General features: G+C 44.7%; 1 protein-coding gene across 8 annotated transcripts in view; it reads left to right on the forward strand.

Annotated features, from left to right (window-relative positions):
* The first annotated feature begins 493 nt into the window (after window positions 1-493).
* The window catches only part of LPAR2 (lysophosphatidic acid receptor 2), a 50,387-nt gene continuing 36,319 nt past the window's right edge, over window positions 494-14,561 (forward strand). For 2 of the 8 annotated variants that reach the window (XR_014787391.1, XM_084832256.1), the window contains exon 1: window positions 503-844. Coding sequence is in view for 1 of the 8 variants with exons in the window: in XM_084832255.1 (XP_084688381.1) it covers window positions 1,697-1,713 (17 nt within the window). In the remaining 7 variants the exon portion in view is untranslated. Of the gene's footprint in view, window positions 845-1,659; window positions 1,714-4,285; window positions 4,415-14,561 lie in introns of all 8 variants that reach the window. The other 6 variants (XM_084832252.1, XM_084832250.1, XR_014787392.1 and 3 more) reach the window with 6 other exon arrangements.

Genomic DNA, 14,561 nt, shown 5'->3' on the forward strand with positions numbered 1-14,561 from the left:
ATTCAGGCGTGCCATTTAGAACCTGTTCCCATCTAGATCTGGAGATCGAATCCTGTCTGCTCCGCACATACCCTAAGAACACCCATCTTTCCTTAGCCTACCCAATCTTGCCCTCTTTTAAATAAAACCTAAGCTTCTTAATGCTCCACTTCCCCATTTCACCCCTCCCTGGCACCACTCCCTAAACCTTGTTTCTCTCTCAGAGCTGAGGGCAGAACCCAGGAGCCCTCCTGGTTCTCAGCCCCCTCCAGCTTTTACCCATTGAGCCCCATTTCCTCCCAGAACTAATAGGAAGGAACTCAGAAGGACGCACGAACGCACGCACACTTTCTCCTTTGCAAAGCCCAGGCAAAGCTTTTCAGATTCTGGAGGTGCTCAGAGACAAGAGGCTCTCAGCTACAACAAAACCAGATAAAGGCAGTTAAAAAGACTCAGGTTACAATTCCTGGGTGGCTCAGGTCTCCTGCTAGGCAAGGAAGGCGGGCCTAGGGGAGGCCACAAAGAGGGATGGGCTGAGACAGAAGGAGAGAGAGAGACAGCGCTTGCAACATTGCCTTGCACGAGTCAGCATTTATTTCCAAGGGTTTCCACTGTGACAAGAGTTTGAAGCTGGCTGAGCGTGGTGCTTTTTTGGTTTTGGTGGGGGGTGTGTGTGTGTGTGTGTTTGGTTGGTCTTCCAGGGTGTTCTTGGAAAGCAGAGAAAGGAGAAGAAAGGAAAGGCCTAGGCTCCCCAGGAATGACTAGGAGCTCGCCCTCAAGAAACCACCCTGGGTCCCAGTGGTGGGGAGACCAGCGTTAAAAATCAATACATCTCAGGGTGTTCGAGGTGTGCTCGTGTATTCAGGTAAGGGCTTTCTGCTTCAAAGTAAAAAGAGGGAGGGTTGCAAGGCGGAAAGTTTGCACTGGAGGCGCCTGCCTGCAGGCTGGTTGGAAACAATGAAAGTAGGATTTAAAAACTTGAGCTTGTTTCAGCCTCTCCCTGCAGTAAGTTCATCACAGTGCAAGCTGTTAGGGCAACACTGCTCCCACCCATCTCTCTCCCTTGAGAAATTATTTCCAATGAATCCGGGTGATTCAGGATGGATGCTGTCACTGTGTCCATGTGCAGCAGCCTACCTGGACCTGCATATTTCTCTTGGGGGAAGGGCCAGGGGAGGATGGTGGCAGGGAGGAGGAGGAGGGGCAAGGAAGTTCCAGTTAATTACAGATGTTCTGTTTGGAGAATAAGTCTTAACTTGTTTAAAGCAGGAAGATAAAGAGTGTAAAGAATGGTCTCAGTTTGCCCTGCCCATAAACGAGGAAGGAATTCTGATCTGATCAGGCATGTAACTGAGCTGGCCTCTTCCCACTTGGCTGGAATTCTAAGAATCTCAGCATTTCGTTGTAAAATAATTATGTTTCTAGCCCTCATGGTTGGGATAGGTCTGGTAACAGGATTTTCAACTGTCAGGTAGCAGGGGCAGTATGTCCTCAACTTGATAGAAAAACAAACTGGCAGATTCCGAATTAAAATCCTCCTTGAGCTAGGGGTCCCCCTAGGTTCCTACTAACATTCGTTAATCCTTCAGTCATAAAGCCCCAGAGATGGATCTTGGTTATCTTGTTTCTTGATTGTCTTCACAGAGGAATGAAGAGCAATTTGTTTCTCACTTTCCACAGGTAGACTGTGTTGAGAGTTACAGAAATGTGAAGCAGGATGACATGTGAACTGGGGTAGGTGGGTGAGTAGGTGTTAAAGGATATTAATGGAGCTGTAAATGGACCAATAACTGCCTGCTGTGTAGAGCATGTGGCTTATTTTTTAAAAAATATATATATTTAAAGGTGTGTGCCCATTTTATTCCCGGGTAATAATATCTAACCACTCCCGCAACCCTGCCCATGCACTTTCACACAGCTAAACTGGCCTTATATGAGGAAGTCCTTGGATTGATTAATAGTGCAGGGTACTTGAGCAACCCTGCTAGGTCAGTGTAGACAGATAATTCCTGGGTTCTGTGGAAAAACTCCCCGCCACCCCCTGGGGATGGGCATTTGGCTGCCATCCTGAAACATATGCATCCTCCCACAAGGCAAGGTGAGCTGGTAGATTTTGTTGCCTCTGAAAGCTGAGGAGCGAGAAACAGTCAACAGACAGATCTGACCCATGGGCACAATCCACCAGAAAACTCGTCTTGCACAAGCAGAGGTAAACATCAGCTGTGCAAAAGAATGGTACTGCTGCTCTCTGTCATTTCAGTGAGGTTCTCCCAGTGGGTTGTCAATTAGTGAGAGGGGAGTGTCTTTTGGATCTTCTACCTCAAGTACCACCGTATCTTGAGTTAGCCCTGTACTTGATGAACTGCTGCAGGTTATTTCATTAGCATACAGAAGCCTCCTGCTCATTCTTGGTGATATTTTGGGCCAAGGCAAGGCATATGTACCCAATCGGATGATCTCTAGATGTGTTGGATCACAACTCCCATCATTCCCAGCCAACAGTGGCCATGTATATCTGGCGGACACCTGGCTAGGGAAGGCTGGCATATGCCTTGCCTTGGCCCCAAATAACACCTAAACTGAGCAGGAGGCTTCTCTTGAGAGCACAGTGAACAGCTGTCCTCAGTTGAAGGAGGATTCAGCTGCACGCAGTCATCAACAGCAGTTATTAACAGAATCACGGCAAATGCTCCACATGGCATTGGTCCTCCATCACTCCAGTCGCTAACTGAAGACTGCGCCAGTTGGGTCATCTTGTTCTGGTAAGAGGCCCAAGGGCAGTTGATTCTCCCGAGCTTCAGTTTGATTCAAAGATACTCTGACAGAGTACAGTGCAGAAGGGATTCTGAAATAATACGAGAAGGACAGGCCCCACTAAGGACGAAAGAATCAGCTGGCAGCCCACAGATGACATCCACCAACCAGCCTGGTTTTTTACAACCCCACTCCACTACCACCACTCCACATTGTTCCCTTCTCCACCACACCCTATGTTAGAAGGTGGTTGCCCAGCCTACACTGCTCCTCAAGTGACTTTGCTTAGAGCCTAAGGCCACAGTCATATGCATTTTTAGTCAGAGGGCTGGTTCACACCACACAACAGCCCACCATGGGTTATTTAACCAACACTGAGGCTGTGGTGTGTGCAGCTGTGATTTTGCATAACTAACCTCCCTCAGGGGTTGTCATGTGCGAACCCAGTGAGCATGGGTTATGTGAGGGTTAAACAACCCTCACATAACCCTAGTACAGACCATGGGTTATGTAAGGGTTGCCTCAGAGCTGAAACAAATATTCACAAATACTGCAGACTTTCAAATTTGACTTGAATAATGTGATTTTGACTGTGAATTTTTGTGTTTGGATTCACATGACATGACAACTTCCAAGCAGGAGGTGGATATGCAAAACCTCAGCTGCATGCACCACAGCCTCAGTGTGGGTGAAATAACCCATGGTGGGCTGTCATGTCATGTGAACCAGCCTTCTGTCTAAACATGCATAAGTTTGTGCCCACAATGTTGCACCCTCAGGCACAGCAGCTCATCATGGGATAAATAACGCACGACGAGCCACACTGTGTTGTGCGAACTAAACAAGTCCTACAACTCCCAGCATTCCCCAGCCAGCCATGCTGGCTGGGAAATGCTGGGAGTTGTAGGGTCTTTTTCTGTGTAAACATGCAGAGGATAGCGCCCTACGATCACTTGCACTAGGCTTTGAAAGTTGGCAGCTTATGAGACTTCATATTCGACACCTGCCAAAATCAAAAACTGTCAAATGCCACAGCATTCCAACTATAGTGAAATAATATATACTGTTTCATGCCATCTCTCAAATACTAATACCATTCCATGTCAACTGTCAAATGCTGTCAAATATGAACTCTCAAATACTGAAATCACTTAATCAAAGATAACATCAATTCATGTCAATCATCAGTCATTCAGTGAATATTTTATATCAGCATTTGCAGAGGAGAAATTTGGAGAAATTTTTTGGGGAACAAATTTGTCTCAACCCATCAGTATTAACTAGTGATGAGAGGTTCAGCAATATCTCACTAAATGAGTTTTGACCAGATTACACAGTACATGTCAAGTTGAAAGTTTAATAACCAGAGTACCCTTCTAAATTACTGAAGTACAATTCAATAACTCAGTTTCCTGTTATTTGAATAAGGACAAGTTCTGTTTTTTCTTAATCACACTACATATATTAATTGGCTCACTGTTGCAGTGATGTCTGTGTTAACACCCAACAGTTGTTAAGATGATTATCACTGTCTGTACTTTTTGCATTTCAGTTTCCTCTAACACTGTTTACATCTCCTCCCATCCCGCACATGGGTATATAAATTTGCCAATTTGAGGCTAACACTTCATGCATCTTATGAAGCGGACGGTGTCCATGGAAGGTTATGCATTAATTCAAGGTGCCACAAGATTCTTAGTTGTTTTCAAAATATTCATGTTTTGGGTGGGAGGTGCTCTAAGAGAGGCTTAAATAACTGAAAATAACTGCCTACATTCAGGTAACACTTTCTACATCAGCATCTTCTCTGAGGAATCCTAAAACATCTTCTGTGGACTCAGTGCACGCTGCAGGGAACCCTGGTCAAGTTCTAGTGGTACACACTCAATTCACACACAGTGCTAGCAGATCTTCATGCCTCACCACGTGAGCAATGTAGACCCTTTTATGCACTGCAGGGGAAGATTAGTAGCTTGTAGGATAGCTCATCCACCATGATCAAACTTCTTCCTGGAACACATTTTTTTAAAAAATTATCGAAGCATATTCCTTCCCATTTGAGCAGTCAGTGGCTCTCAGCCTCACAGGGTTGTTGTGAGGATAAAATGGAGAGGAGAAGGACCATATAAGCCGCTTTGGTTTCCTTGCCAGAGTTAAAAAGGCAGGATATAAATGTAATAATAAATAAATAAATGATCTTAGTTATTCACAGATGTCACCTTAGCCTAGCTCCTCATTAGTTTTTACTTCATTACCCCTCCCTGATTCTATTAGGATTCAAACCAGATCACTGCAGACCGCAAAATGCTTGCTGTTTTAACCTCTCATTCATCAGGCCAACCCAGAACTGAATGCCCCAGCTTTTGAGTACTAAAAGGAGATCTTTTGTTCCTCATACTAGCTGGGAGGTTTTATTGTTGGGTTTAGTCTTGTTTGTAACCACCTCCACCCTTGGTGCTAAGCTCCAAGGTCAGTTGTTGCCTAATTGCAAAGCAAGGTCAGACAACTCTTAAAAAATCAAGGGAAGGATTTACCTGTCAGCACCCTGGCCCCACCCACGCTTCTGGTCTTTGCTTCCCTGCATTTCACAGGATCCCTCCATTTGTTCTGTCTCCTCTCAGCAGAGCTTTAGGCTTACACTGGCTCAGAGGTCCTGTCAATGAGGCAGACAAGACTAATTTTTAAGCTTTGGATACTAAACAAGAACACTATAGTCCTTTGATTTGGACGGAGGGAGAAAGAGCCCACAATGTACACATATACATCTCCTGCTACTGGCATGTTTAGTTAAAGCCATTTTGCTAGGTTTGAGAAACAATATAACTGCCTCCCCACCCTGCAAAACCTGTTTACCAGAGGCGAAAATGACATGTCTAAACACCATGAGCAGCACAAGGCCTCTTTGAGAACCACTTTCAGTCTTCTCAGGCAAAGTAAAAGAAAACATGAACTCATCTCCAGCCTGAATTGTCCTGCCAAGTTGTGAAGACTGTACCACACAGGTGTGTAGGGAAATGGCCATCTCTATATGGGCTCTAATGTGGGACCCAATATAGCACTGGGGCCTGAGGTGTCGATAGTTCCCAAATCCTCTTCTCTCCCTCCTTTGCTTATCTGCTCACCCTCTCTACGTGGGACAACTTTAACACTGCAGGCGGCATGCTGTCAGTATTATGATGGTGCTACCTCTCTTCCAGTTTAGTATCTAAACTAGTGCCTCAAGAGCTCCCTCCCTGCATCAGTAACATGAAAGGATCACACACATAGAATGTTTATTTAGGGTGCAGTCCTATCAATTGCACCCTCAGTGCTCATAAGCCTCCAAACTCGGAGGCTTATGAGTATCCAGTGCAGAGGTGGTGGCATAGCGGAAGCAATCCTTGCTTCTGCCATGCCCCCTGCTCATTTTAGCTAGACAGGCTTTTTTGCCCATCTAGCTGGGGTGTCTCAGAAGGAGAGGAAAGAGGCTGGAGAGGCTTCCGGGATAACACATAAGCTGCCCTCTCCAGTCCCCTCTCCACCCACCAGAACACCCCCTTTACCCCTTTCCGAGGTTGCTTTTGTGAGCTCAGAGAGGCGGCTGGCACGGTTCTTTCTGTGCCAGCTGGGGGGTGGGGAGCAGGGAGTGTAGATTCCTGGGTCCAAGGTTGAAGTGCTGATTCTGACCTTGGATCCAGGAATCCAAAGTACACTATGGCCCCCCAGATGCTGTTTAGGGGCCACAGGATTGCTTCCCCCACCATTATTTGATACCCCATCTTTCTGCCAAAGAATGGCACTCAAGGCAGCTAACAATATAAACCGAATTGAAACAAAATCATAACCAAAATATAGCATAAAAACAAATTAAAAACACAAAGCACAACAATTAAAGAAACAAGCAGCACCAGCCCACTAAAAAAACCTCCTCGGCAGTAAACCAGCTTATATTCCAAAGGTTTGCTTGAATAAGAACAGCTTTCCCTGCTGGCCGAAGGACAACAAGGAGGGAGCCAACCTACCCCCTCAGCAGGAGGTTCCAGAGCCTGGGAGCAGCCACTGAGAAGGACCTGTCACACATCCCCACCAAATGCACCAGCGATGGTGGCGGTATCTCCTGTGAAGTTCCTAAAATCTAGGCAGGTTCATATGGGAGAAGGTGGTCTTTCAGGTAGCCTGGTCCCAAGCCATATACAGCTTTATAGGCCATAACTGGCACTTCGAATTGGGCCCGGAAATAGACTGGTAGCCAGTGAACTTGTTATAACAAGGGAGTCATGTGCTCCATGTAGCTCAACAGTCTGGCCACAATGTTCTGGACCAGCTGAAAGAAGCGCCCCCAGCTCCACTGATGTGTGGCTCTCCTGGTCCTGCTGTTTACACATTAGTGAATATCTGAGGCTGGGAAGCTTATGTGCATAGATCTCTAATTTATGGACAGCAGTGCTGGGGGGAGCTGTTATTCTCTGGAGTGAGGCCAGAGGCACGGCCCTGCGGCCCTTTTCTACACCATTGCCCCGTCATGGGATCAACCCATGAAAGGATCGAAGGTTGCCTTTACATCAGGTCAACCTGATGTCAGTTGGGCTGTTCCTTCACCTCCTTCCTTAAACCATGTTATTGATACATAAGGGAAGTTGGGCTGACAACCAATTAAAGAATGTTACTTGATTAGTCATGTCTTTCAAGTAATTTATTGATTTGTAAATTTAAATATATTTGCATATTCCCAAACCTCAATATAAGTGGTTTTCTGAGACATTGACAGGAGTGTAAGATAACATGCACTTTAATAAACAAAAGCTAACACTCCTTGTTCAAAAGAAAGGTCGCCTTTAATATTTTCTTTTTTTATTCCCTTTTTTCTTTCAAATGAATAATGACCTCAAGAAAATGAGTGTGTGCTTAACCCATAGGTCCACAAATTAAAATCCTGTGATTAATCAACTAAAGCTTTGCCTGATTAAGCTACTAATTAGACTGATTAAAACCCTAAAGGTAAGCTTTGCAAAATCTCAGGTCCCCTGCAAATTAAATAAGAATAGAGGAAGAAATGGACATACATATACTTTTTGAATACCTTTAAAGATGGCAAATTGTTTTCCTTAAGTGTGACTTGAATCACTGTAAATTGAAAAATATCTGATCTAGTTGTATTGTTTTTACTTTAAGCATGAAGCAGTAGGTGGGAGACAGAACAGGAAGTGGGGATTTCTGAGAAAGACTGTTGTTTACACCAGTAACTGTGCATTTCTCACTTAAGATATTGCAGGGAAGTAAAAAGTATTTTATTTTCTGGCAACCTGGGGGCAAGTGCCTTTTTTTGTTGTGCTGTTGTTAATCAGTAGCTGTAGGAGTTGAAATTCAGAAACTTTCATTGCTAGTAGCGCTTCTGTTCTGTGGAAATTACACATTCTTCACATGGAGCTTTTATCCTGCTATTGAGATTGCTCACTCATGGAAGTTTGCTGGGCCGTTAGATGATGTCGTGAACCTCCAGGGCGTCTCCTGCACTAAATGACCTTTACTCCATTTTTAAATAGATGGGAGATAATGAGGTATCAAATTACCCCACTTGTGTGATCAATGAAACATATGAAAGACTCAGATAAGGGGAGGGGAAGGAAGCACGTATAAAGGGAGTCTGTTGTGATCCTGCATTTAAAATGGAAGCAGAAAGCCCTGTTTTAAATGTGGGATTTTAGGCTAGTGTGGAGATGATTTTAGTGTTCAAAACACAGATGTTGCTATGATATGTAAATGCAACTTCTCACACAGTTAACATTTCCATTGTGAGTGTTGTGGTTACCTCTCCGTATTTTGCAGCCTTTATGACAGCACAGGCCAAATCTGACTCGCCTGTGGTCCCAGTCTGGCACTATGGAGTTACCCAGATGATCACACCCCTTCTGCTGGCCCCTCCCCCTTATCCCAACCACCAATCATTTGGTGGTTTCTCAGCTTTTGCACAATTTTTCCCTTATTCTAAAAGGTTGGAATGCCTTGCCTAAGGCATAGTTACTGGCAGTAAGAACTTTAAAATGGGCTGGTATTTTTGGTGTTCTGGTGCTGTCACTTTTGCCTTCAGCCCTGCCCACCACTATAATGTGGCCACTGAGGGCTTCTCCAAAATCAAATTTGGCCCTCAGGCTGAAAGAGGTTTGAAACCCCTGCTTTATAAGACAAGACATTTGATACGGGCAGGGAAGTTCTCTACCTTGAGTAAACACAGTTCTATGAGGTCCCTCCAACGCTTGCCAAGTTCTTATACCTCCCTTGACAGAATCCAATTCAATGCCATCATGTGGTGTATATCTGAGACATTTTCAGGGTGCTTCCCAAGCTCACCAGCAAATGAAGAAGTGAAAAGTGTTTTATGTTCTGGCAACCTGGTGGTAAGGGGGAGGAAGGGTGCAATCAGTCCTGTATTGGATATTGGAGCTTTGCTTGCTATGCTCATATCGATCATCTTTCCTATAATAATGCACCCCTGTTCTCAAATCATTGTGAAAGCAAAATTGGCATTCAAATCATAGTAATACTTAGCAATAGTATTATAGCTTAGTTACACTACTGGTAATACTAAGCTAGTGGCTAGAGTGCTGGACTGGGATCGGGAGATCCGGGTTCTAGTCCCCACTCGGCCATGGAAGCTCACTGGGTGACTTTGAGCCAGTCACAGACTCTCAGCCCAACCCACCTCACAGGGTTGTTGTTGTGAGGATAAAATGGAGGAAGGAGGAGGATCATGTACGCTGCCTTGAGTTCCTTGGAGGAAAAAAGGCGGGATATAAATGCAATCAATCAATCAATCAATCAATCATATATTTATATAATGCATTTCATGTAATCCAAGTGCTTGCCATACATTATCTCTCTGTAATTTTCATAGCAGCCCTGCAAGCTCAGCAGGTATTATTATCCCCATGTCCCAGAGAGGGTGGATAAAATACTGACTTGCCTAAGGATGTCTAGTGAGTTTATGACTGAGGTGAGATCTGAGCTGGAAACTTCAGGTTTACAACTTAGATATTAGATGATACACTTGACTACACCACCTCCAAATTTTGTATTGGATAAACTGTTGCCTTCCTCAAGTAAAGCATAACATGAATGCAGACATTTCAGAACATTGTTTTACACTTCCCAAAAGTTCACAAGTCATTACAGCACACTCACACACCTTATCCTTAGATTGGTGTGCAGGGTTGCCAACTGACTCTGTACACCTGTTCTTAATGGTTTGATAGGAACCTGGAGGTAAGCATTTATCACCTGATAATAGCTGCGGGTTAAGTAGCTGTTTGAAAAGTTGGCAACCTCTGGGGAAGGGTTAGGCCCACATTTTTTTTCCTGAAATGGGATCCCCCCCCCCCCAGTTTCTGTATTCCAATGGTCTTGAGACTATCAACTCCTTCCTTACTCTAGTAAGGAGGAAAGCAAGGGATTACTCAAGTTTGGCCTTACCAGGAAGAATTTGAAGAGCCGCACTCATTTTAAACAAGACTTTGAACCAATTGTTTTTTTCTGCACTGCATTCCCCATGCTGCTTGTTTGCAGAGGGAGGAGGGTGTAGAGTCTGGTTTGCCTGAAGAGTGCAGGCTGTAGTTAGCAGAACGTCGTATGTTGTTCAGGATGTGCAGGGCGACAGCAGGCAGCATAAAATGAATCTCTTTAGCTTGGGGGGTGGCTTTCTGGCGCATTGCTGGTGGCCAGCTCGAATTACGCTCTTTCCTCATCCTTGTTCATTTGTGTTACCTTAAGCCAAACTGTTAGCCTCATGTTAAGCAACAAGGAATTAATTACAAGGCATTTTGCTTACAAATAAGCATGTGTTGTGGTGAGGGCTGGAGCCAGTAGCTAGAACAGAACAGAAATTGCCCCATTCCGTTAAAGCTCAGGGAATGCCCCTTACATACAAAGATGTTACATGTGCAGGTTATTCTCCAACATGGGTGTGTGTGTGTGTGTGTGTGTGTGTGGAAATCCTTGCTTGCATGGAATATCATATCATGTGCATGTTGGGGCCTTTACATGCACACTGACACTGCTACATGGGTGTGATTGTCTTTGAGGCAGAACAGGTTGAAGACTTTGAAGTTAAGAAATCTTATTGAGCTCCTCCTTCTCTGTATTTGGGGAACAGGAATGCCTGGTCCTCTGCCTTAGGAGAGGCATTTCAAACTTTTAAAGGAGCGGCAGGAGCCAGGAAACCACCAAACAATTGGTAGTTGAGGGAAAGGGGCAGGACCAGGGAAAGGGGGCATGGCCATCTAGGGACACTTGGAGAGTCAGATTGGGACCCCTAGGCCGGAGGGTTTGCACTCCTGCTCTATTCCCTCCTCAAAGTGGCTGGCCAGTAAACCTAGTTACCGACCAGGGAGGGATCCAGGGATGGTTCTGACTAGAAACAGGTTTTTAATCAGGATTTAATAACAGCCTGGGAGCTGATGCTCTAGTAATTATAGAGATTCTAATCTAGTTTTCAAGAGATTCACAAATGCGCCTGTGCATTAAATGCTGTTCTCAGGTCTACCCAGGGGGCAGGACTACAAGAGGTAGTAACAGATGCCATGTACTGAAAACACAACATGAAAACACCCTAACCTCTCCTTTTAAACTTGAGTGATAACACTGAATCATTTAGTAACTATTGTTATCAACTTTGGCAGAAATGCTGTGATATGGTCTCCACCTTCCTATTAAAGAAACCAACCAACCAATTCTAAATCTCTCTGAGACAGTTTCCTTTTAGTAAATATAATAAGGAACCAAATTTAATACTCCTGGGTTCACTTCCTTGTACTTGGTGATGAGTAGGCCTGGAAAGTTAAATGGGATTGTTTCACTGGAACTATTAAACTGACTCCACCTCGTTATCTTAGTGTATGGAGTGTTTCATCCTTTTTACTGGGTGGGGTTATCAAGTCAAACCCCAGGGAGGCTCAGTGACTCGTGTTGTGTGGTGTAGTGGCAAGAGTGTTGGACTAGGAGCTGGGAGATCCGGGTTCTAGTCCCCACTCAGCCATGGAAGCTCACTGGGTGACTTTGGGCCAGCCACAGACTCTCAGCCCAACCCACCTCGCAGGGTTGTTGTTGTGAGGATAAAATGGAGAGGAGGAGGATAATGTAAGCTGCCTTGGGTTCCTTGCAAGAAGAAAAAAGGCAGGGTATAAATGCAATAAATAAATAAATAAATTAATAAACAAAATAAATAAAGATCCTTAGGCAAAACAAGTACTGTCTTCAAGTTCATTCAGGCTCTTCTTTCCTCACTGTCCAGGCTGGCCTTATGGCAGGGAGAGAAACCTTGCTTTAGCTGGAGAGGATATTGTCAAGTTCAAACTGGCTTATGGGCCACCCACCCAGGCCAAGGCTTTCTGTGGCAAACATCCATTGCTGAGTGTACACCAACATTTCCCTGCAGCAAATGTGTAAAATGCAGACAATGTACGCATGTGTATATGAATATAGCAGGGGTGGGGAACCTCAGGTCAGCAATCCCAATTCTGCCCTCCAAAGTTCCCCAGATGGCCATGACCCCTTTCTCTGGTCCAGACCTCTTTTCTCCAGCCACCAATCATTTGGTGGTTCCCTAGCTCTTGTGTAGTTTTTCCCTCATTTTAAAAGGTTGAAATGCCTCTCCTAAGGCTATTTTTTGGCAATAAAAGCAATAAGCTACATTTAAAGCTATAAAAATGCTGGCATTTTTGCCCCCACCCCTTTTGCCTTCAGCCCCACCCCTTTTGACCTGCCCACCGCTGGAATGCAGGTCCTGAGAGCTTCTCTGAAATGGAATCAATGCTCGTGCTGAAAGAGGTTCCTTACTGTTGGCATACAGGAACCTTGATTGGACCAGGACTCCCAGACATGAAAATTTAAAGATGTACATCCACATACGTTGACCATACTTTACACATTCACTGTAGGAACTACTTGTGTGCACTCAGCAAATACATTTACTGCACGAAGTGTTGATCTGCCCAGATTTTGTCATGCTAGCATTTGAACATAGGACCCTATATATAAGATGATCGCTTTTTGCTCTGAATAGATATTTTCCCTCAATTCCTGATAGAGGTTCTTGTGCTTTATTTAGCTGCGTGATGGTGCAAACTCAACAGGTGTGGGTTTTTTTTGTCTTTCCCCACAGCTCAATGACTAGGGGAAAAAACCCATACCTGTTGAATTTCTCAGAGCAGACTAGATATTACCTGCAGATGTATGTACCGTTCTACTTATTTTTTAAAAAATGAAAAGCAGACACAGCTTTTTTGGCCAAGGAATTGTGGTGATAGGGAAAGCTGCACTTGTTTAATTTCTGTCATGGAGAGGAAATGCCCAGGAGCCTGTGTTAGGAAAGAAAGTAGCTGGTGACTACCACCAGCTGGTTCCAGACTTGCATACACTGATGCAGATTGAAATCCCAGCTCTTCTCATAAATAACTATGAAAAATGGACCCTTAAACCAATCCTGCTGCAAAGACAGTACAGAGATATTGACTAATTCTGAGATAACTAATTCATATCAAGTTATCTAGTAGATACCCATAGACATAAGTCCTCCTACCCTATCATTTCATGAACACCAGTTTGGTTGGGACTGATTCACAACAATTTAGGGTGGAAATTGCCAGTGTGAGATGAAGAGAGGAGTTTGTACACACCTTTTTTCTCTCTCAGTAGTTGCCAATTTTTCAACTATCCACTGTAGCTATACCTTTACCAGCAGCATGAAGTACAAACGTTAGCCCTTTTGGCTTTTGAGTTGCTATGTCCTACAACTCCCATCAGCCCTAGCCAATGGTGAGGGATCAGGGGAGTTGTAGGCCAAAACATCTGGAGTACAAGCCCCCCCTCAGTCGACTGCCATGCTGCAAGAAGCTTTACTTGTCAATTTCTGCATATTAAGCTGCTGTTAAAGGCACAAGAACAAGCAAACCAGCCATTCTGGTCAGTTGGCAACACTGTCTCCCCAGCTGGGACTGAAAGCTAGACTAAAAGAATGGTTGGGTCTAATCAACAGAGGCCATGAAATAGATGCCAAGGGACAGATGGAAAGGCTACCTAATTTTTGTCTGGAGGGCCTTCTATTTCTTCACCCCTGCTCTTATGGAAACATAACAGGGAAGGGAAGACAATTCCTAAGAGAAATCTGACTCACTCAGCTGTCCTTCCTTCCACTCGACTCAGTAGCATAGGTCCCCATTAAGAATCATTTGGATTAAGGTCATACATTGCATGGCTTATGGAAACCAAATCCCTGGCTCGTGGGTTGGTCAGAATGCTATGTTAAAAACAAACATTGCCACCTCATCCAACCCAACCCCTCTTTCTACACACCACCACCACCAGCTTCAGTCTCACTCCTCTGACAAGTATGGCTACTATGACATCATTGGGAAGTGAACAAATTGCAACCGCATTTCTCTGTTGCTAAGGGAAATAGTCTCAGGGCCTAGCACCCTGTTGGCCTTCAAAAAATAGAAGTTAACTGTCCTGTGGGAGATGGCTATATCTTAACAACCATTTGGGCCCTTCTAACTGCTTTCCCTTATGACTTACCTAACACACTGACCACATGAAGTGATCTGTTGGTGTGGTGTAGAGGCTGTTCGATTTCTGGACCTGCAAGTCCTGAATCTTTTCCACAAACAAAGCTGGCTCTCCGTTTTTGCGGGCCCTTAGCAACACGTACTGTATCTGTGGGTCCAGAGAGGATGAGGTCTCCATCTCCACTGGGGACAGTCGCTGTCCCTCCTCCGAGGAAGAATGGCAACAGTAGCTGCATCCAGAGCTCTCTGGGCTCACCTGGTGGCAGTTGTTGCTGCTCCTTCTCCACTGGTTGT

Source organism: Heloderma suspectum, chromosome 2 (genome assembly GCF_057233095.1).
Source record: "Heloderma suspectum isolate Gila_16-S chromosome 2, 16-S_ref, whole genome shotgun sequence".
Taxonomy (NCBI): Eukaryota; Metazoa; Chordata; class Lepidosauria; order Squamata; family Helodermatidae; genus Heloderma; species Heloderma suspectum.